The sequence below is a fragment of the Myotis yumanensis genome, unplaced genomic scaffold, assembly GCF_028538775.1.
Source record: "Myotis yumanensis isolate MYYU_CA2020_CCGP unplaced genomic scaffold, mMyoYum1.0.hap1 SCAF_1, whole genome shotgun sequence".
NCBI classification, from domain to species: domain Eukaryota; kingdom Metazoa; phylum Chordata; class Mammalia; order Chiroptera; family Vespertilionidae; genus Myotis; species Myotis yumanensis.
In genome coordinates this window covers 177,733,349-177,757,572 of record NW_027223752.1, presented here as the reverse complement: position 1 = coordinate 177,757,572, position 24,224 = coordinate 177,733,349, and the positions used below count along the sequence as shown (strand labels likewise).

The window sequence follows — 24,224 nt, the reverse complement described above, 5'->3', positions numbered from 1 at the left end:
GATGTGCCCCTAACCAAGGTACATGCCCTTAACAGGAATCAAACCTGGGACCCTTCAGTCTGCAGGCCAACACTCTATCCATTGAGCCAAACCAATTCGAGCGTAAACACCTTTTATGACCTCTCATTGGCTAAGCTCCCTGTACGTCGCCACTTTCAGTATTCTTGGTAACTTGGGTTATAAGAATCCAAGAAGGTGATCTAGGGTTTTTCCATCTCACTCCTGGAGGAAAAAATGAAGGTCCGCTGCTGGAGGGGCTAAGAATTATCATATCCTGCCCTAGCTGGTTTGGCTCAGTGGATAGAGTCTCGGCCTGCCGACCACAGTGTCCGGGTTCAATTAGGATCAAGAGCATGTACCTAGGTTGCAGACTCCTCCCTGGCCGGGGCCCAGGTCAGGGCTCATGCAGGAGGCAACCAATCAAAGTGTCCCTCTCACATTTATGTTTCTCTTTGTCTCTCCCCTCTCTCTTCCACACTCTCTAAAATGAATGGAAACATATCCTCAAGTGAGGATTAAGAAAAAAGAAAGAAAGAAATGTCATATCCTATGAAAGACACATCTTGAAAATGCCTAAAGAAAGTTGTCAATTTTTCATGGTGAAGGGACTGCAGTCCGTGTTGATGAAAACACCTTGGCGGCTGTGGTGACTGGCAGTGGCTGCAGCAGCGGGGTGATGGGGCTAGCACCTTCCCCTGATCAGCCGGTCACCTACCACAGAGGGAGGCCAGACTGCAGCTTGAGCCCGCTCCCTATGGAGCAGTCAGTAGGACATCCCCTGAGGGCTCCCAGTCTGTCAGAGGGGGCAGGCTGGGCTGAGGGAACCTCCCACCTAGTGCACAAATTTCGTGCACCAGGCCCCTAGTCTAAAATAAGACCAGATGCCTAGCTGGCATATCTCAGTGATTGAGTGTCGACCTATGAAATGGAGGTCACGGTTCCATTCTGGTCAGGGCACATGCCCAGGTTGCAGGCTCCGTCCCCAGGATGGGGGTGTGCAGCAAGCACTGATCAACAATTTTCTCTCATCATTGATGTTTCTATCTCTCTCTCTCTCTCTCTCTCTCTCTATCTCTATCTCTCTCTATCTCTATCTCTATCTCTATCTCTATCTCTATCTCTATCTCTCCTTTCCTCTCTGAAATAAATAAAAATATATAGAAAAAAATAAAATAAGACCAGATGGCTAGAATAGAGACAGAAGAGGACCATGGTTCCACATTACGTCAAAGAAGTAGGCAGGGTAAATATCACGACAGGTTTTGTTTGTTTTTTAACCATGGTAAAAGGTCCTAAATTTTGAGTGGTAAGGTTAAGCCACTGAGGTATTTTAAACAAAATCATATTACTCAGTGGCTGCCAAGTAGGGAATCCATTCTGCTATTGAACCGGATGGACTGGGTGAGAAAACACCAATTTGGGAGGCTGATGCTCCAATTCAGAAGAAGCAATGGCAATTATGTGGGTCATGAAGATGGATGAAAGCAGATATCTTAAAGAGATATTTAGGTTATTAAAATAAGATTTGGCAATTTAACATGAATGTGTGGGAAGAAGAGGAAGAAGAAAACGACTTGGACAAAAATAACTCTGGAAAGTTGGGGATTTTGTTGTTGTTTTTACATCTGTATACTTGAGGAATGGAAACCTATTACTTTGCTTTTTATATAAATCACTAGGTACCATTTGGAATTCATACACCTGAAGGAGAGAGAGAGAGAGAATTTTGGAAAACATAACCTGACTTACCAGAAACAGTATTGACTTGGAATATAAGTTAGCCTCTGTACAAAATGTGCACAGATACACTTGTTGCCACAAATGTTTTTAAAAAATCAGTCTGCCTTTGAAATATTTCTATTGTGGACTCATCAGTGTATACTCCAACTACAATGGCATTTGAATCATAAAGTGGGTAAAATGGTATAGTTTAAGTTAACTCAACATATATTTTAAGCAATCCACCATGATATACATATGTTATATAGGACACTCAGTTTACATAATTTAGAGGAACAAGTATGAGGCACATGATGAAGGTTTTAGTTCAAGTTCCTCAAATAGCTAGTTGTCTGGGCCTCAATTTCTTCTTTCCTAAGATGTAAATAGCATGATCAGTAAGCTAGTAACCTCCCATTTTTAGTTTGCCTCCAGTCTCTATTATAAATGAATATTTGTGTATATATATATATATATATATATATATATATATATATATAGGCAACTCAAATTCCCCTAACCATTTCACATAAATTATTTTTTGTTTTCAATTTTTTTTTTTTTTTTGCATCGTGTATCTTAGTATTTATCTACCCATTATATTTCTTTTCTGGGTAGCAAAAGTGGTATTTTCCTTCTGTGGGTATTTCTCTATCTTAAATTAACTTATGAAACATGAGGGTATCAGGACATGCCACTAAGTCTGGCATCTCTCACTGTTTTCACAGCCTTACTGAGCTCATGTTTATTTAACAAGGTGTCCTTGGTTACCAAGCAAGGCTGTAGGTTGCAAGGAGCCTAGGAATATGTATAAGGAAATTAGATGAGTGTAAAATACTTGATGTTCCCTATGATCTACTAAAAGAATCTATGTTAGTTTTCAGACTCAAGTATAGAAGAAAATTCTTCAACCTCATAAACAGAGTGAAATAAATGTTTAGTTATATTTTTTCTTCTTGTTTCCAATGTATCTATCCTATTTGTTAAAGAAAAAAAATTTCTTTTTTTGAAACTGATTATTCAATGGTAAATTATTCCCAACCTTGATTCTACACTTTTAATTTTTCTTCTCTTATGCTTTCCATATTTGATGCTCAATGGGGAGAGGGTAGGATGCAATCCAAACCAATTTTACTTGGATTTTAATGGTTTTCTCTGGCAGCAAATTTTACTCTCAATTTAAAGGACATTTAGAAATCATTTATATGTGTTATTCATACTATCAATGCCCCATTAGCTTATTTTGTTTAGAATTTGCTATATCACAAGAGATTAAAAACCATAACTGTGCATGCATGAATACAATGACTGTTCATTGCCACTTGGCCAAGGTTCTGTTTACAAGACTGATATGAGGATAAATGAAAAAAAAAGAAGGTGAAGAGCATGGGAATATTCTTGAGCAATCAAAAATCATAATTTAAGTGTGAGTCAGTTGAAGGGTTTATTTGCTTGAAATACTGACCTCTCAAGCATCCCTTCTGTCTTCATGAGAAGGTTTTACTGGTTAAATATGCTAAAAGTTCATTAAGAATATAACATAAAGCCCAAGCTGGTTTGGCTCAGTGGATAGAGTCTTGGCCTTTGGACTGAGGGGTACCAGGTTTAATTTTGGTTAAGGGCTCATACCCTGGTTTCAGGCTTGATTCCCAGCAGGAGGTGTATAGGAGGCAGCTAATCAATGATTCTCATCATTGATCTTTCTATCTCTCTCTACCTCTCCCCTTTTCTCTGAAATCAATAAAAAAATATTTTTAAATGTTTTTAAAAAAGAATATAACATAAAGGAGATAAATTACAAAGTCATAAGGTGAACAAAGTAGGCCACAGTAAACTAAATACAGGTCCCTGATTTATGGTTTCATTCATTATATAATGTAAGTGGACTAAGATGCTCAGTACTAGATACAAGCTACGGATTAAGACATTGGCCTGCAATGGCCATATGAATATTGGTTGGGAATCTATACTAATAATAGAAGAATATGCAAATTGTCCAGGATGCTGTCATAGTAACGACCGAATAGCAGGTTGCGTGGGGAGACCAGGCCAGCAACTGAACATCAGGCTGTGTGGGGCAACCAGGTTGGCAGATGGGAGAGGGGCAGTTGGGGGATACCAGGCCAGCAGGGGGGGCAGTTAGGGGCGATCAGGCCAGCAGGCAGAGGCCATTAGGGGCAATTAGGCTGGCAGGGGGCCAGTTAGGGGCATTGAGGAAGGCAGACAGGTGAGTGGTTAGGAGCCAGCGGTCCGGGATTGTGAGAGGGATGTCCGACTGCCGGTTTAGGCCCGATCCCGGGGATCGGGCCTAAACCGGCAGTCGGACATCCCCCAAGGGGTCCCAGATTGGAGAGGGTACAGGCTGGGCTGAGGGGACCCTCCCTCCATGCACAAATTTCATGCACCAGGCCTCTAGTAATAATAATAATATAGTGCCAGGCAGTCTAATGTTCAAAAGTTGAGAAATTACAGTATAGCATTTTTGCAATTAAAAAATCATATTGATATACTATATATTTCCTCTTTTTCTTAGAAATAAAGCACTATGACAAAAAATTAAGATTATGACATTTTAGGGATATTACTAAAGTGTGGTTAAGGATAAGATAAGCTCTTATAAAATGTTACTGAATACCAGTTGTTTGAACTTAAATGTAGTAGTATATACTATATTTGTAGTCAAACTCCCACTGTATTTACCATTTGTAGATATTAGTGATTATAAGATCCACTACACTTATCCTGATCTTTAAAATGTTAAGTGATCATTGAATTCTTTGAAATATTAGTATGAGCAAACATGCAGGATATAATTGACTTGAAAGAATTGGATAATTTACCTCCTTTATTTTTTTCTCACCCTATCTTTACCCTCCAACAGTAAAAGGAGTGAATAGGTTCTGGATCAATTGCATTAACTCTTTTCTACCCAAACACTAATTGGTTAAATGTAATTGAGTCAAATTTTGAAAAAATATTTTCCAAAGCTGTGTGAATATTCAAGCATAGAGTGAAATTTTGTCACCCTAGTAAATGTTAGTTGAAAAATCAGGATCATGCTTACAATTTTTAGCAGAATTAGAAAGCCTTCAAAAGTAGAGAATGAAAAGATCACATAGATGATAATGCTGGTGATAATGATAGTAATTAAACTTCACAGTTTATTGAACACTACTATATTCTTTACATGTAATATAAAACTCATAATGGCCTTCTGGGTTTGGTACTATTATTTTATAATAATCCCATTTAACAGATGTTGAAATTGGGACATAGAGAAATTAAATAACTTAGCCAGGTTTACACAACCAGTAGATTCTGACAGCATAGACCAAGTCCACGGTGTTGACTAAATCATACATGAGAAGAGCACAGAACCATCAAATTCAACATATTTTTATTAATAAAATTGGATATTAAAAGAGAACTTGTTTATTAGGAAATAGTTATGGAGGATCAGTTTTGTTGTTTATAAGTGTTGAAAAAGTGAAATAGATTAAATACTAAAAGTAATGAGTAAGCAATAGTTTTATTGAATGCCTGTTATGAACTTAGCATCATGCAACGGATATAAGACACATATGCAGTAGGAGATATAGCAGTTAGCATAATACCTGCCAACAAAGACCAGAAGTTAAGTTAGAAGTTATGGCAAATGAAATACAGGTGCTCTGTGACATGGTGAGGTTTTGTCCCAATAAACCTAAGTTGAAAATATTGTTAGTCAAAAAGGAATTTAGTACATTTAACGTACCAACCATCATAGCTTAGTCTAACTTACCTTAATGTGCTCAGAGCACAATATCCAAAAAACGCTGGTAACTAAGAGCCCTGGAGAGTGCCAGGGTTTACCCTCGCAATTGCATTGCCTACTCCTAGCTGCACTCACTGCTGCTGACCGGCATCACCAGAGTATCAAACTGCAGGGGGATAACAATAAAAAATCAAAATGCCAAGTACCGTTTACACCAGATTTGAATTGCTTCTGCACCATTGCAAAGTTGGGGGGGAAAAAAAGCATAAGATGTAAGTCAAAACACATCATAAATTGGGGACTGTCTGTACATTTAATTATCAAACAATATAGAGGTGATACTTAAAGCAATGTACAAACTGAGATAGCTTGTTCAGATAAATGTGGTTATCAGTCTAAAATTCCAAGTTAGAAGTACTGTAGTTTAGAATTGATTCCGAATATGATTTTTACTTGTAAAATCCTAAATGATAAACTAAAACGAGAAAAGAATGGTAAACAAGAAAGAGAGAAGTCTGACCTACATTACCATCTGTTAGGAAAATGAACACCTGCCATGTTGAATGAGAGATGAAGCTTGGAAATTCCCAATGAATCTCAACAGCCAGCACTACCGGTTAAGAGCAAAAACAGATTTCAAGCCCAATTTAGCTTTCTGTTTTACACTTAGACAAGATATTTAAAAAAGGAGGAAAAATAAACCTCTAATAGGTTATAAACCATGGCTTTTAGAATCCAAGAAATCATTTAAGGTCCAATTAGAATGGCATTACGCTGAGAAAGAATATTGTCCAATGTATCTCCAGAGCAGATCTGTTCTCTCTGAAAGCATCTAGTTTTCTGACTGATGGATCCATGTGTGTCAGAAGGTATGAAGGCAACAAACCTAGCCTGGGATTTAGTCTCAGCGGTAACATCCTGTCAGTTTGTGTAATCGTTTGACTCGTTGGATCTAAATATTCTGTCTGTGAAGTGGATAAACTTGGATTAAGTGATTCTCAAGATTACTTTCAATTGCTCTTCAATTTATGCTGGGCACTTATTAAAAAGTAGCCTATTAAAAATTGCATGCTTTAAATAATATTTATTTTATAGATGGAAATTGTTTTACTAGAACTATCTTTTATGCTTTATTATTATTATTATTTTACTTTTTTTCTGAAATACTACATCAGTATCTTTTCTCTGCTTTAGGGTGGAGTTAGTGGGTTGACTGGAGAGCTAGAATTTGGAGAAAATGGAGGCAATCCCAACGTCCACTTTGAAATTCTTGGAACCAACTATGGAGAGGAGCTTGGCCGAGGCATTCGCAAAGTAAGAGCAGAAACTTTGATAAATATGCTTTTCCTACAGTAACTGTGGTTGTGTTTGATTGTCTTCATACAATATGTTCACAGTATACATTACTGTTTCTACTGTAATTTGTAAAAGAAGAAAGGGGGAGAATTAGACATTTAAATGACCTTAAGTACTTACCAGAAGTATTAGTCAATGAATTCTATTTATGCTTCAGAATAATTTAAAGGAAGAAGGGTACAGGAATCTGATGGTTTCCTAGGGAACTAGCATAATCTTTAATTCAGTATAATAATTTTTGTAGAGTAATGAATTTAATATTTGTACAATGCATAGCTGCTTGGTTTTTAACTTGTAACATACACAAAATCATAAAAAGAGCTTAGAGGAATTTCATTTAGTAAGAGTGAAGTCCTTCTATAAAACTGACATTTCAGTATTTCAGCTTCTCTATGTGGCATGCAGAAGTAGCAAATGGCTTGCAGGAACTGAGCTCTGGTGCTATACTTCAGATCACATGTAAGAAGAAGCTGAGGGCAGTAAAGAATATTTCATGAACTCCCGGAACTATGACTTTCTTGAGGAGAAATATAAAAGCCGCTGGGGAAATGGCTGCTATAGTTTGAATTTGCCATTTTTACATATTTGTGGTAGGGAAAAAAACCCAAGGTAATTACATGTGCATACAAGGTTCATAAATATAAATTTCTAATTGTATAAAGTTGCTGTATCGAGTGAAGAGGTTCTTCAGTATCTGCTCCTTTTCAGTGTTGAGGATGCAGAGAAACAGACAAAATTAAGGAGTTGTTCTAATTAGCAATAAAAACCTCTGCTAGAGGAGCTGAAACTATTTTAATGTGTTTTAATTATTGTTTTATATCGAAGCATAATAAACATAGAAAACTGCAAAAAATATTAGGATAGTTTCATGAATTATTTTCAAGGAAACAACTACTACTATGGTCAAGAAATAGGACATACCAAGCATCCTAAACACCCGCTCATACTTCATTCCCAACCTCCTCCCTTCTGAATAGTATAACCAATAGTCTGAATTTTATGATACTCATTTCTTTACAGTGTTAAATATAATTTTATTACCTGTATGTGCGCTTACTGTGGTCTGTTTCTACTTTTAAGCTCTCAAGTAACTTTAAGGGTACTATGAATTAGTTTGTGAATTGGCAGCTCTATTTATAAATGGGGCAGTTTTTTTCACATGGACACACACACACACACACACACACACACACAATGTCTTCAAGGGAAAACTTTACCATACAAATAATGACAGTAGTTACTAGATGTGTGTACAAAATTGTTTCCACTCCTAGTATCTCCATGTCTCAGAAAGACTGAATGGCTTTCCAATTGACAAACTGTCAAGTTGTCAGTGTTTATTCTGCTGCAGGTGGCAAGGTGTATGCAATGCCTGAAGCCTTATCACCTGGAGCAGGGATACTGTCAGCTCTCATAACTGAGTAGGGTTTGTCTGCTTAGGATTTGAATGTATACTGACCCAGTCACAAATGTTGGACTAATCTTGTCTGTATTGGCCTGGTTCGGAGAATTCATTTTTCAGAATTGGGAGAGAATGTGAAAAGGATTACTTAATTTTCACTGATGCTGATCAAAACAAGAGATTTCCTGCTTTGATACCTATTGCATGTTCTTTTACTTTGATGTAAGGTGGTGTTTCATTCAGTAGATGGTGTGTTCAAGGTGTTAGACACTGTATCCTTGAAGATAAATTCAGGTGAACCTCAAAGCCAAATTTCTAAATGATCAAAGTTTTCTATGTCTTTAAACATTCTCCAAAATTCTGGTTGTTCTGGTTTCTGTTCATCACAATAAAAATTACCAAAAAGAAAAATAATTTAAATAATAGTATTTTAAACAATCTTCTAAAATGAAATTTATTCAAAGATATAAAAAGTAAGTATTAAATTAAATATTTAAGGCATCAATTTTGTTTTTTTCTTAGAAGAGGAATTTTACACACTAGTTTGTTTGTTTTTCCTTATGTGTCTTAGTTTTGTTATGTTTTGCCAATGCCACTCACTTTTTACTATGAAGACTGGGTTTTTTCCAGCATTAAAATTTAATACTCTAAACTTAATGTCTTTGAACTTTATCACTAATAGGAAAATGTGGCCTGGAAAAAATAGATTAAAACTGGTTTTGCAACCAATCTTAATTGCATAGTAATGCTTAGTATCTTCATAAAATTGTTTTCTTATGTAAGCTGATGAAAAAAAATGGTACAGCAGAGATATTCTAGCTCCTAAGTACAATTGTTTTTCAGATAGATTTAGAATTTTTACTCAAGTTCTCAACATTAAGTGTAGAAATATAAAATCTGTAGCTTTACATTCTTGGGAAATGCACTGCTTTGCAAAAGGTACTTTTAATGAACTAAAATATTTTCTGCCTTGTACTTAGAAAGAGGAATAACAGCCTAGCTTTCAAATGGCCAATGATTAAATATTGTACAGGTATTCTTCAACATTGTACTTGTATTCTGATTTTACGATATCTAAAATAACATTTACTTTTCATATTACTCTGCTTTATGTTTCCTTATGGCACTTTTTGTTAACTGAAACTATATGCATTCATATAATTATATATAAAAACCATAATATATATATGTGTGTGTGTATATATATATATATATATATATATATATATATATATTATGCATGTGTAGGTAAACATCCTATTTAATAAAGAGGGATATGCTAATTGACCCCTCATGCTGTTGCAAAGATGGTGGTGCCCACAGCCAATAAGGAGGGAATATGCTAATTGACTTCCAAACCCTCAAAGATGGCAGTGCCAACAGCCATAAGATGGCTGGCAGGGGAGAGCAGTTGTGGGTGATCAGGCCAGCAAGGGAGGGCAGTTGTGGGCAATCAGGCCAGCAGGGGAGGGCAATTGGGGATGACCAGGCCTGCAGGGGAGGGCAGTTAGGGGTGACTGGGCCAGCAGGGGAGGGCAGTTGAGGGTGACCTTTCCATCATTGTATCTTCATGCTTAGCAGAGTTGGCCACTTGGTCACCAAAATTGTACTCAATTATTTTACTGGTCATTAGGTAAGATTATGTGCAATTTCTTTGCAGGTATTCACAGAGGATAGGGAAACAGTTTATTGATTATTCCAAACAAATATTTAGATTGATTATTCTAATCACCCACAAAAGTGCAAGCTCAATAGGAATTATTGGTATTTGTAGTTCAAGATCACTTTCTAACAACTAGGCTAAATTTATATGTTTAATGGGAAAAGTATGTAGCCTTTCTGTCAGACACATTTGGGCTGAAATTTAGACCCTGTTTCTTACTGGCTGTGTGATTTTGGAACTACTAAACCCAGTGAATCTCAATTTCTTTATCTATAAAATGTGGATAATAATACTATCCCTGATTGTTGTAAAGATTAAGTGAAATTATGTTTGTAGGTTACATAATGAGGATTAAAATAATGCTAATTTGAAAATGGACAATAATCTATGTCAACATTTTTCCAACACAAGAAATACAATCTAGTTGCTATTTTGACAAGAAATGGCTATGTGAGGTGGAGAAAGAAATTTAATTTTAGGTGTGATTGACAGCATTATACACGACAATCACAGTAACAGCAGGAAACATTAACCTTTTGGTTTTGTTTAATGTCCTTTTTAACTCTAAAATTCTACAAGTCTCTTAATCAAGTATCTACAGCTCAATGGGAAGCAAATAACAGAGGATTCCAGTAGTCAGTATAGCCTGTATTAACCCAGTCTCTATAATTAAGCCCATTATTGGAAAACATGCCATCCTTATTTAGTGTCATATTTCTAACAATGAATTTATATCTTGAAAGTTTTATATAATGGAGAGAATCTAGTAAGTGCTGTGAATAAGAGACCCAGAGTGTCTTTAGTCCATAGCAGATGACTGTTTGGATTAAGAATTCAAGAACATACCTGATGCAGAGGAGGCAAAGTTCACTTTCCTTCTTACATTACTGGACAATATCCATAGTGGTTCATTCCAGAATCTATCCCGCCCCAACTTCAGACACACACCACCACCACCACCACCTCCACCACCATCACCAATGAAACTCCAGTCCAGCTCAAATTCACCTATGCAATGTGGCAGTACTTACTATCCACTGAACATCCCTATGTCTAGTTTCAGCCACAAAGGGAAATTAATGTTCATGACCCATTCCCAGAGCAATAATCATTAAAGCAATCTAAATTATAATATATGGAATTTAGAAACATTTGCATATATATATATATTTCTTTGGCAAGGTCTCATTGTTATGATTGAACTTTAAGTGGTAGATATCAAATGTTTATTTCAAAGATGAATAAATGGGCAGACAATGGCAGGAAGGGGTCATATAGTAAGTCACTTGCTTATAAATGTTGGAAACTCACAACAGACTAATTTGATATGCAGTGACATTCATGATATGGTAGGTTCAATTAAAGCATAATTCCAGGGTCTTGTTATTCAACTTTAAATCATGTGCTTTTCTCTTACCTCTGAGTTTCTCTTTAGTCTGTTAGAATATTTGCTTATCTGTCTCTTATTCTTCCAGGCTTATCTTGACCCCTTCTATGAATTACACATTCTCCTTCCACAGGAACTTGGTTTTATACATTGCAACGATTGTAAAAATGTATATAGCCTGGGCACATAATCTCACCCAATTTACTAATAGAATTTTCACAACTCATTTGTTTGGGAGCCCTTCATTTACACTAATGACTATTATGTTCATATTTCTGATGAATAATTGAAATTATAATCATGGCTTTTGGTGATAACTGATAGTGTTGCCTCTTTCCTATCCTCCCCTCCCCCCCCCTCCATTAATTTTCTTTTCATTTGTGACCACGACACCTGACACACTAAAGTAGTCAGAAACCATTAAGATTTTAGTCCTAATCAAGCTGTTCCATTTTTCAGTGACTGGAAAATCAAGGGATTGATATTTTTTCATTGCTTTAGATAGAAACTATGTTAAGGAAAACTTTTTTGAGACTTTGGGATGACTTACATGTGTAAACTATTGCCACTTTTAATGTTTCTGCTATGAATTTAGTTACTGCTTTCTCCAATATGGAAAACAAATGTTTGGAAATGGAGATGCTCTTTTAGTAATTAGAAACACTTTAAATATATATATATATATATATATATATATATATATTCACTGATTTTTTACAGAGAAGAAGGGAGAGGGAATAGAGAATTAGAAACATCGATGAGAGAGAAACATCTATCAGCCACCTCCCACACATCCCCCACTGGGGCTGTGCCCGCAACAAAGGCACATGCCCTTGACGGAATCAAACCCAGGACTCCCCAGTCCGCAGGCCGAAGCTCTATCCACTGAGCCAAACCAGTTAGGGCTAGAAACCCTTTTATTAATCACAGTAATTCAAATACCACAAAGTTCTTTTACATTTATTGGACATGAACTTTGTTTTTAAATACTCTGTAAATATACTTGATCAGTATTATTGAACTTCATTATAAGAGTAAAATAGCATTTCAGGAATTTTTATGGTATAGAAATATATATACATACAAACATACACACACACACACATATATATGTATATATATATGGTATATAAAAATCTCAGGTTTTGTTATATTTCAAAGAATTCTGATGGACAATTCTTATTATTTAGATGCATAGTATTATTATGATCAATGTTGCTGATATATGTTTCCAGAGTTGTACTATTTCCTTTGCCTTCCCTCAGTTCTTGAGGCTACAAATGTTATTTTCAGGCACTGATTTTTTTTTTGTTATTACTTAAAATTTTTAGCATTTTCATCAGGATCTTCAATGTCTTTTTAGAAAATTCTATGGATTTAATAAATAATCTCTTGAAGTTTTGTAGAGAGCTAAGTTTTGTGTGGAGCTATTTCCAATATCGAAAATAAACATTTGGAAATGGAAATGCTCTTTTAGTAATTAGAATCACTTTTATTAATCACAGTAATTCAAGTACAACAAGGAGCTTTTACATTTATTGGCAGTGAACTTTGATTTTAAATATTCTGTAAATGCACTTTATTAGTGTTATTGAACTCCATTATAGGAGTAAAATAACATTTCTGGAATTTATTTTTAATAATCAAAATTGAGAAATGAATCTCACTTTGAAAGGAAGTCCAAAATATCTTGGTTTACTATAGGTTATGCCTTGAAATGTTTAATTAACAAAATGAATGCATCTACCTGAATATCATCACTCTGAGAAAGTCACTTGATACTCATGAGGAGAAAAGCACTTATCTGTTGAAAATGTTTTCAAGCAATTCTTAATCAGCAGCCATGGAAACTTTTATTACCCTGGAGTACCTGAATAAAAGTAGTTTGCATGGGTTTAAATGGAAAAGTATTTGAAAAGCGTTGCTCGTAAATTTATCTTGGATTCATTCAACATTGATATGACTCTGTATCCCAAACTGAGATGAGAAATCTTTTCATCCCTGACTCATGCTTTGCAGAATGTCTGATTGTAGCCACTTGGAGCAATAATACGATTTGAATAGTGTACTATCATTAAATGGGAGACAATGTGTTTTAGGATTGTGAGGGGGAAAACACAGTCATATTTGTGTATCTCAATAGAAAGTGGTTTGTTAATGGATATTTTTTCCTCCCAAAGATAATTGGAAACTGGAGAATTATTCTTGGGACAAATAAACTAATTACAATTCAGGAAGTGAGTTCTCATCCTGTGTGATTTCTATTTGTTGAAAATCATATATTTATTTTTATGTCATCTTCTTTCCCTTCCTGTGACTCTAGTATTATCAATTTCCTACAAACTAACAAAATATTTCTGGCTCCTAGATTTTATTTCTTTTCTAGCTGTTCAATTGGTATTAGATACATTCATTATACAACAAACTCGTCCATATATTTCCTTTTTTCTTATAATCTTATAAACTGTACTTACTTTAAAAATAGATACATGAATACTTTATTCATTATTAAACATACCCAATTTTTTCCAAGTAGGCATGTTCTTTCGTTCCATCCAAATATTTCTGCAGGGTCAGAGAATTAGGAAAAAAATATAGCCGTTATTTCCTAAAACATCTCTATCTTACATATGTAGTACTTGAGGTTGTGGGTTGAATGGCTCACCTAATTTTTTTTAGTTTGTTAGAAAAACCAATTCTAGACTTCTAGTTCAATGTTTTTTCACTGCATTATAAGATTGTCTCTCCACAATTCAAAAACTATGCCTGTTAGAGATAAACAATAAAAGGGAGGTCTCTTCTTTTTTTTCTTTTTATTATAAACTAGAGGCCTGATGCATGGATTTGTTTACTGGTGGCGTCCCTTGGCCTGCCCTGCGGGGAACGGGCCAAAACTGGCTCTCCGACATTCCCTGAGGGGTCCTGGATTGCTAGAGGGTGCAGGCCAGGTCCAGGGACTGCACTGGTGCATGATCAGGGTTGGGGAGGGACCATGAGAGAGTTCCAGGGCATGTCTGGCCCATCTTGCCCGGTCCTGATCAGCTGGACCCCAGCAGCAAGCGAACCTACTGGTTGGAGCATCTGCCCCCTAGTGGTCAGTGCTCATCATAGTGAATGGTCGATAGGTCAAAAGGTCGGAGGGACAATTAGCATATTAACCTTTTATATATATACTAGAGGCCCGGTGCACGAAATTCGTGCACTGGGGGATGGGTGGGGGGGTCCCTTAGCCCAGCATGTGCCCTCTTGCAGTCCGGGACCCCTCCCTTGTTACTGCCCACCTGCTTGCTGCTTCCTACCGCATGGCTTGCTGCTCCTTAGTGCTGCCACAAAGGCCTTGGGTCTGCTGGGTGCCGGGCCTGTGGGTTTGTGTCTCTGATACCCCCAGCAGCCCCAGCACCACTTAAATAACTTAAGGGAAACTTTATTTAGTCTTCTTTTAAAAGCAATCTAGTTTAAAAATGAGTTGCAGTTAAGACAGAACAAAGAACATGGTACCTAAGAGTGAGATAGACTGACAGAGGAGAGGCTGGGTACTGGTCAGGGGCTTACATGCCAACTGTTCTCCACCTGGGAAATGATGTAAAATCGTTTCTTTAGTTTTCTGCTTAATGGTCTTCTCCAGCACTGAGGTCAGAGAAGCCCCTTCCAGCCCCCAGGCTGCTTCTCAGAGTCGTTAATTTCCCCATAGGCCTCTGCCTAGGACAGGACCTCTGCACCCCTAGGGTGCATAAACACACCCGGGTTTCCATCAGGCTCCGCTGATCCCCGGCCCGGGAGGCCTCTCGGCTCCGCTGATCCCGGGGCGGGGAGGCCTCGCGGCTCCGCTGATCCCCGGGCAGTGACGGCTCTCTGCTCTGCGGCTTCAGGGCTATTTGGCTTCACTCTACCTCTTGGAGCCTGAGTATGCAGATTAACCGCCATCTTTTAGCTTCTATAATTGAAACATTGTATCTTTTGGAGCTGTTGCTTCAGGAGTTCAGAGCCCCGCAGCTGCAGGCGGGAACCTTGGTTTCCTCTATCGCTGGGGCAACCAAGCATCCTGTTCTCAGCTGCCTGGCTGCCTGCCGCCATCTTGGCTGACAGTTAATTTGCATATTGCCCTGATTAGCCAATGGGAAGGGTAGCGGTCGTACGCCAATTACCATGTTTCTCTTTTATTAGTGTAGATACTAGAGGCCCGGTGCACAAAAATTTGTGCACTTGGGGGAGGGGTGGGGGGGTCCCCCAGCCCGGCCTGTGCCCTCTGGTAGTCTGGGACCCCTCGGGAGATAACGAACTGCTGGCTGAGGCCTGCTCCCAGGTGGCAGAGGGCAGGCCCAATCTCTAAGTGCAGCCCCTGGTCAGGCTCAGAGCAGGGCCGGTTGGGGAGTTGGGGCGCCGCCCCCTGTCATGCACAGAGCAGGGCGGATAGAGAGGTTGTGATGCCACCCTCAGTGACTCTCAGAGTAGGGCCGATTGGGGGGTTGGGGCACCGCCCCCTGTCACAATCAAGGCAGGGTCAATGGGGAGGTTGTGGCGCCACCCCGTGTCACGCACAGAGCAGGGCAGATCAGGGGTTGGGGCGCTGCCACCTGTCACTCACAGAGCAGGGCCAATCAGGGGGTTTGGGGAGCTCCCCCCTGTCACCCACAGAGCAGGGCCGATCAGGGGGTTGAGGAGGTCCCCCCTGTCACTCACAGAATAGGGCCGATAGGGGGTTGAGGAGCTCCCCCCTGTCATGCACAGAACAGGGCCAATCAGGGGGTTGAGGAGCTCCCCCCTGTCACTCACAGAGTAGGGCCGATAGGGGAGTTGGGGCACCGCCCCCTGTCACACACAGAGCAGGGCAGATCAGGAGGTTGGGGCGCTGCACCCTGTCACAATCAGGGCAGGGCCAATGGGGAGGTTATGGCTCTCCCCCGTCACACACAGAGCAGGGCCCATGGGGGGGGGGGGTTGGGACACCGCCCTCTATCACCCACAGAGCAAGGCCAATCAGGAGGTTGGGGCGCTGCACCCTGTCACACACAGAGCCGCAGGGCGATCAGGGGATTGGGGAGCTCCCCCCTATCAGGCACAGAGCAGGGCTGATCAGGGGGTTGGGGCGTCTTCCCCTGTCACAAACAGAGCAGGGCGGATAGGGAGGTTGTGGCCACGCCCCCTGTCACAAACAGAGCCGCAGGGCGATCCGGGGTTTGGGCGCTGCCCCCTGTCATGCTGATCCCGGTGCCGGGAGGCCTCGCGGCTCTGCTGATCCCAGTGCTGGGAGGCATATTACCCTTTTACTATATAGAATAGAGGCCTGATGCACGGGTGGGGGCTGGCTGGTTTGCCCTGAATGGTGTCCTGGATCAGGGTGGGGGTCTCCACTGGGGTGCCTGGCCAGTCTGGATGAGGGGCTGAGGGCTGTTTTCCGGCTGGCGGGTGACTGAAGCTCCCAACCGCTCCTTTTTTTCTTTTTGTTTTTTTTATTCTGGGCCAGCTTTAGCTCTGAGGCCTCGCTGCTGAAAACATTGATACAATGTTGTGGTCAGGCTGGCTGAAGCCCTGCTGACTGAAAGCCGGTTTCTGGGGTTTTGTTTAGCTTCTATATTTGCAACATAGTTGCTTAGAGTTGCAGCTGAGAGGCCGGCAATTGAGGGGAACGTTGGAGTTCGCCATCACAGGAGCAAGCAAGCATCCCTGTTCGCTTCAGTGCATGGCTGCCGGCCGCCATCTTGGCTGACAGTTAATTTGCATAAGGATATGCTGATTAGCCAATGGGAAGGGTAGCGGTCGTATGCTAATTACCATGTTTCTCTTTTATTAGTGTAGATAGATATGGAACCAATCTAAATATATTTATTGTTATTTTACAGTTTATTAAATTTCAAGGGAAAATCTATTTAAAATCTCACTAATAAAAATTATCACATTTTTCTATAAAATAACAGCAATTCTCATAATTTTCTCTTAAAAACCCTGATTGTTATGAAATGAAAATATGTTTGGCTACACTACTCTATCCTACTTTTAACTTAAAAAATACATATTTTTTTTTTATTTCAGAGAGGAAGGGAGAGGGAAAGATACTATAGAAACATCAATGATGAAAGAGAATCATTGATTGGCTGCCTCCTGCATGCCCACACTGGGGATCCCACAACCCAGGCATGTGCCCTGACTGGGAATTGAACTATGACCTCCTGGTTCATAGGTTGATGGTCAATCACTGAGCCAAGTTGGCCAGGCTTAACTTTCTTCTTTGATTTTTTTATGTAATATTTAATTTTTGGTCTTTTTTTTCACTCCCCAGGTTTTATTTATAATAGTAGAGATAATATTTCCATTCATTACTTGAAGGCTTTTCTTTTATTTTGAAGGACAGCCACATTTTACCATACTGACTTAGCATTCAGTTTTATCTCATTGTTGTCAACAGAAGCATCTGTTGATAAAAAAAAATGTGGTGTGCTTGAGGGTCAGTTGAAATTTCTGATAAAATATTTTCCAAAATAATTGTAAGTTAGATATTTTATAATCCTAAGAAGATTTTCCCAGCCAAAGTTTTTGCTGTTGTTGTTACAATGTAGTCAAATGAAAATATATTGAGGCTATTATGCCAATTTTCAAGATGAAATTTGGGTGAGTCATGACATAGCAATGGTAGCCCAATATTTAAGGATAAAATCACAGATCTCTAAGTTCATATAATATCATCAAACAGTTGTGATTGGTTACTATTTGTAGAGTTATCTTTTTTAACAAGAATAGAGATATCTAGATAGGTAGGTAGATGGATACGTAGACATCTAAACACATAGCTACATAGATAATAGAAAATAATATATGACAGGGATATAGATATTATCCACTGGAGAGAACAGAGATAACTAAACACAAGAAAACAGCATAGACTAAAGACATATTATCCTATATAATAAAAGCCTAATATGCAAATCAACCAAATGGTGGAACGACTGGTGGAACAACCAGTTGCTATGATGCACACTGACCACCAGGGGGCAGACACTCAACACAGGAGCTGCCCCTACCCCTCAGGCCTCAGGCCAGCATTAGGCCTCTTGTATTAGTATTATATAAAGAAAGAGATATGAGTCAGGTATTTTGTGAGTTATACTGATTTTATAGCTTCGTAACAGACACACACAAGTAATTCTTGTGCTGCTTTGGATCTTTGTTTAAGTGGTATGAGAACATAAGATATAGAAATCTAAAGTCATTCTAAGCATTAGAAGATTGTGCTATGCTTACATTTTGACCATGTAACTTTATTAAAGCAACTAATTTGAAAATAATTTGCTCATTTTGAGAAGAGGAATACATGTGGGACAAAAAGAAGTAGCAGTACTAGCAGATCTGCAAGTAATTTTTAAAATTAATGTTAAAGTCAATAATAAGTACAAAATTAAGTTCATTCTGGGTGATTTGAAACATAGAAAATGACATTAATATGTAGCACCTAGCATTCTAATCTGATTTATCTGATTTACTTAATATCAACAATGGAAATTACCCACAAATATAAGACATATCAAGAAACTAACAAAAGTTTTTTTGTCTGTTTTTTATTGGTTATAATAATTTAGAGGTCATTAAAGAAAATAAATTATGGAGCTGCATTGCATTTTAATGAATGATGCAACTCAATGTAATGCAATTACATTGTATTTAAGTATAGTATTCAGTAGAAAATGAAAACCAAAAACTTATTGATTAGTCTAGTGATAGCATTTTTAAAGTTATGATTTAAGAAATATTTTAAAGATTTTTATTGATAGAATGCTAATTTTATAAATATTAAAATTTTCTATGGATAGAAGGAACTTATACCCAAAAGGAATAAATTATAAATATGTTTCTTGTTTTTCCCTTTAGATAGGATTCTGTTACTAAAGTGAAGTGTTATAAAGCATCCTAAAGCATGATATATTTTTAATATTATAGGCTACCTTTCATTTTAATAGCCTTTTATGAATCTCTCTTGCATTATGCAATAAAAATGTACTTTTTTGAATGATAACATTGTCCATGAGTGCCCCTGCCTGGTAATGTCTTTTCATTATTTTCTAATTTCCCAATTTTTTTCTTACTTTAATAAGGCAAAGGAACACAATATAATCTTATGCACTATTTATTTCTGGGAAAAGAATTGACAATATAAGAATATTTTAATTTTTTGAATTATTATATATACTAATAATATGCATAATAATATGCATAATGTTAGTAATAATATAATTAATTTCAGACCAAACTTTTTAAAGATAACGTTCTCATGGAAACATGTAATTCTGGATTAAAAATATAAAATGTTATTGTATTTGAGTAATGAAGTCTGCTATTAATGAAAGGACAGCTAATGAGCCTTAACTAACAAAGAGAAATTGTACAGAGACAAAGGCCAAACTTGTTAGTTGCAACAAGAAAAAAAAAATGTGGCAAGGATAAAAATTGGCAAAGGTATTTCTTTAAAAAAGTTTAGGTGAAAATGAACCGAAGATCCTGGTTGACCACAAGGGCAAATGAAGCGATAATATTGAGTCTGCCAAATGCTAGTGTAATTTACTGGTCATTAAGAAAACTCTGTTGCATGAGAAACTCAAGACGGAATTAAAGATTTTTAACATAAAAAATAAGGCACATCAATACTATTTTCATATATGGTAGCTATGCAAAAAAATAAATGGTTTTTAATATTTTAGGGTTGTGTTTTGAATCAAAGACTGACAGTTATAAGGAGACAAATATGGCCTTATACATGGATCCTTTATGGTAAGATTTGAAAAGCAACAAGATTATGCTCCTCTTCACCCCATATATCTTAATTCATTAAGATGATTGATACTTTGTTATTAATTATGCACTGTTGCACATAGACTTGGGCTTTTAAGACCATCTAAACATTAGCAGTTACCACTCTAAATAACCTGCAACTAGAACATGAATTTATTTATTGTTCTCTGTTTTTAATAAACAGAATATATGTGAAAATGGGATAGAAGGAAAGAATTAGATCATAGGGCTCTACTGGAAAAAGTTGACCTGGATGAGGAATATTATAAGGACTGAAACACTAACTTTAGTAATATTAAGGCAATGTTGACAGGGAAGATGTATTATTGGAGAAAGGGAGAGAAGATCAAAGGGAGAAGCATATGATAGATGATTTTGGATATTTACCCTTCTGTTTCAACTACAGCTTGGTTACATTGTTAGATTGTATTTGCTCAATTAATATTGTCGGAAAGAAAGGGGGGGATGGTGAAAAGTACAGATACCAGGACTGATACCTAGTATAAGTTAGTTGGCCTTGTAGTGCTTAATAGCACCATGCAGAATTAAGGTCAAAACTGTGAATGGATTTAGCTTATCAATAGGATATCAATTAATGGTATTGTTACAAATGCATAGATAGCTCTGAACTAATCATAATTAGTCACTGAAACTCCCAGAGTATCTGATTTCTCACCAGCTAGTTTTCTAGTGCCCTAAAGAAGGAAACAATTTTTTTAAAAATATAGCCTTGATTATGTTCACTATCTTAATTTCTGAAATAGTTTTGCAGATGCATACATATGGCAACAATTATCAAAGGGTACACTTTGAATCTATGCAATTTATATTGTGTCGATAATTTTTCAACGAAGAAGTTTTTAAAAGCCTATTGCAGAATTAATTAAATAAATATAGAGTGAGGCAAATGTAGGTTTATAGTTGTGAGTACACAAAACACAGAGTTTATTCTTGTATCATTTATTAATTATTGTATTATTTTCCATACAACAACTGTAAGCCTACTTTTGCCCTTTCCTGTACATAATACATATTTGATGATCAAAACTTATGTTTTTAGTTTTTATGTAAAGCTTTTATTAATTATCCAGATACATATAAATGTATGAAGGAAATAACTATGACAGTCACTTACATGTTTTATCTCTTATTTCAGAAGAAGTGTGAATGTACTTATCATATGCAAGGTTCAAAAAATCTTTTTTTAATTAATTTTATAATAGAAAATGGATGAACCCTTTTAAATGTGCATATCATTCCCCTGGGAATTTAGTTGTTTTCTTAATTCTCTGAAATGGCTATATTCAATATCATCTAAGTAATTTGGACTGTATGTTAAAATATGCTGCCATTTTCATTAGTAAAACACAATTAAAGGAATAATAAGGGCGTTAGATTTTTTTAAGACATAACACATTGCTCATGAAATATTAAGTTTGTCGTTTTCCTGATTATGTGGAAAGATTTAGGTGAGCTAATTTTTTATGTAGGATGTATTTGAACAATCTGTAAGTTATCTATTAAATTACTGTAGCTATTATTATAATTTTCATATAAAATGCACTTACCTTAAATTTATGTTATATGAAGCATTGACACGTTGCTAAACTTGAGACAATGATTCTAGCATGTCTGAGTCCATCGGGTTTATTAAAAAATCAAGTTTATGGTACTTTATTTTGGAAAAAAATTATAGTTAAAATTACTTTTCCCCCTAAATATTATCTATATAAGAGGAATTGATGAAATCTATATGATATCAAACTTTAATAATCAGAATGCATCTTTGAGCACATTGCCTATATTTTTTCTGAAAGACCAAGAAAACCCAATAATGAACAGAAGCAATAGAATATTAAAATGAAAAATTACCTAGATATTTCCTTCTTTATTAGAAATTTGCAACATAAATGGGTGATAGCTTTTGTATACCATTCCATTAAAATAATTTGAGCAAATTTAGGTAAAGTAAAAGGAAAGGGGAATTGGAACATTAGCTGTTATACTCAAAATCTGATTATTTTGGTTTTTGGCATTAGGTCTTTGCAAAGCACTCAAAATATAAATCAGTGACCTGTAACCTTATAGTATGGTAGTCAGAAATACTGGTTTGCACCTGAGATTCAGCAATCCTACTGCCTTAACAGTCTAATTACAAGGTTATCAAGGGGTTCTTGGTTTACTTGTGGTAGAATTGGACAATTGGACTATAAACCATGTTCCCTGAAATCCTCTCAGTGTAAACATTGAATACAAGAGGCATGGGGTAGCAAGAACTGCACTGCAGAATTCTTAACTACACTCAATGGTTGACATCCAAAACTGGTCCTGACTGAAATGTTGGCCTGCAGGAGCAAAAGATCATTGCTAAGGCCTTCCCAGCACACGGTTCTCTGGCCTAAGTTAAGGCTCCCATTCTGGAGAGTAACAAGTGACCTGTACTGGGATGGGCACCCTCTCAGATCCCTGGGACTGAGGTTAGCTGTGCACTGACATGGTGATCTCATAGTGAATCAACGAATACATATCCAACTTTCTCAAACTTCAGTTTAACTGAGAATCACCTGGGGTGCCCTTTAATAAAGCATTCATTTTTAGGTCTCATCCTCAGAGATTACAAGTGAACGTCTTTTAAGTGGCTCTGAAACGCTTGTATTTTTAACAAGTTTGTGTCTACAGACCCAACTTGTTAAAAACACGAGTACTTTTCAGCCTTTGTGGGACAAGGCATATGTACAAGTCAGTATTAGTGAGGTCTTGGAAACACCATATTACAGGTGTAAGTTCCATATGAGCTTCTGTAATTTAGCAGTCATGAGTCTGGGACTGTCAGGAAATAATAAAGGGTGTAGAAAATTCCAAATGGAATAACCTATATACACAGAGTAAAAAGATAATGGTATGCATGACAAGTTTAAGGGATCAGGTCTTGAACAGATGCTTGCATAAATTGATTATATTTAATTGAACAAAGATTTATATTAAGAGAAGAGCTTGAACAGAAGAGTGCATTCCTATTATGGGGGATTCTGAGAGACTCTCTGAAGATGTAGATGAATAGCCATCTACCTAATCCAAGAGTTGGCAAACATTTTCTGTAACTACTTTAGGCTTTGTGAGCCACTGAGGGCCTCTTTACAAAACTGTAACTCTTTAGTCCACTTGTCAGTACTAAAGAGCGACTTTGTTGTTAACCCTTGATGACTTAAGGAAGAGACAAGATTGATTTGCATTTCTGTTATTATTAGTGTCAAGTATTCATTTTTCTTTTCTTTCTTTAGTTATGTATTTTCTTCTCTTATTTATGTTTTACAAACATAGTACTTCCATTAATTTTTCACAAGATCTTCCCACGCTAAGGCTCTTCCTGCTCTGTCATGTTTCTTTATCATATTTCTCAAAAGGATGATTTGCTTTTTGAATCATTTTGTGCTGACTTGCAGAAAATTATAATTTTAATACAGTTATATTGCTTTCCTTATGATTTTGTCTACTGACTTTTATACAATTAATGCCTTGCCAGCAAAAGATCAGGCTTATACTGTCTTAGCCACCTCCCTTTGCCCCCTCTCCCCCCGCCCTGCCAACCCTGTATGGTTTGAATATTTACAATTATCTTTTCAATCCATCTGAGATTTTTTTGGGTGAGGGGGCATGGTATTCTGTGAAGAACTAAATGAATATTTTGTTCCAAAACAGTTGAACAATTTTCTATATAGTGAAAAAACCCTCCCCTTCCTGTTGTTTTGTGATGCCTTAAATAATTATGGTTTGCGTTATAAATATGCTTAAATTCTATTATATTATTTAAAGATTAAATACATAACTGGAACTGCCTTCATGTACATGGTTTGCCTTCATGTATATGTTTTTCAATCCAGTTTCATTTCATTTTCCCAGAGTCTGGCAGAATGACAGTGTTGATTTTTGAATCTTATAGATTGTAATTCTCCTATCTTTAGTTTTAGGTGTTGGAGTGGGTACTTTGGAAAGGCAGTGTCAGAAACAACAATCCAGATAAAAACAGTTGTGAAAAACCAACTATTCCATCCTTCTAAAGCAGGCTATTCCTGATCTGTGACAATGTCTCTAAATCATTATTGAGAAATACGCTTATCTTTTTAATTGCTATGCAATGGGACCATAAAAGTCAACTAAAAGTGTT

The 24,224-nt window shown here is 37.1% G+C and overlaps 1 protein-coding gene across 3 annotated transcripts in view; it reads left to right on the top strand.

Annotated features, from left to right (window-relative positions):
- Positions 1-24,224, top strand: part of GRID2 (glutamate ionotropic receptor delta type subunit 2) — a 1,396,175-nt gene that overhangs the window by 828,086 nt on the left and 543,865 nt on the right. For all 3 annotated transcript variants that reach the window (XM_070392701.1, XM_070392704.1, XM_070392700.1), the window contains exon 8: positions 6,668-6,787. In XM_070392701.1, coding sequence (XP_070248802.1) covers positions 6,668-6,787 — 120 coding nt within the window. The remainder of the gene's footprint in view (positions 1-6,667; positions 6,788-24,224) is intronic.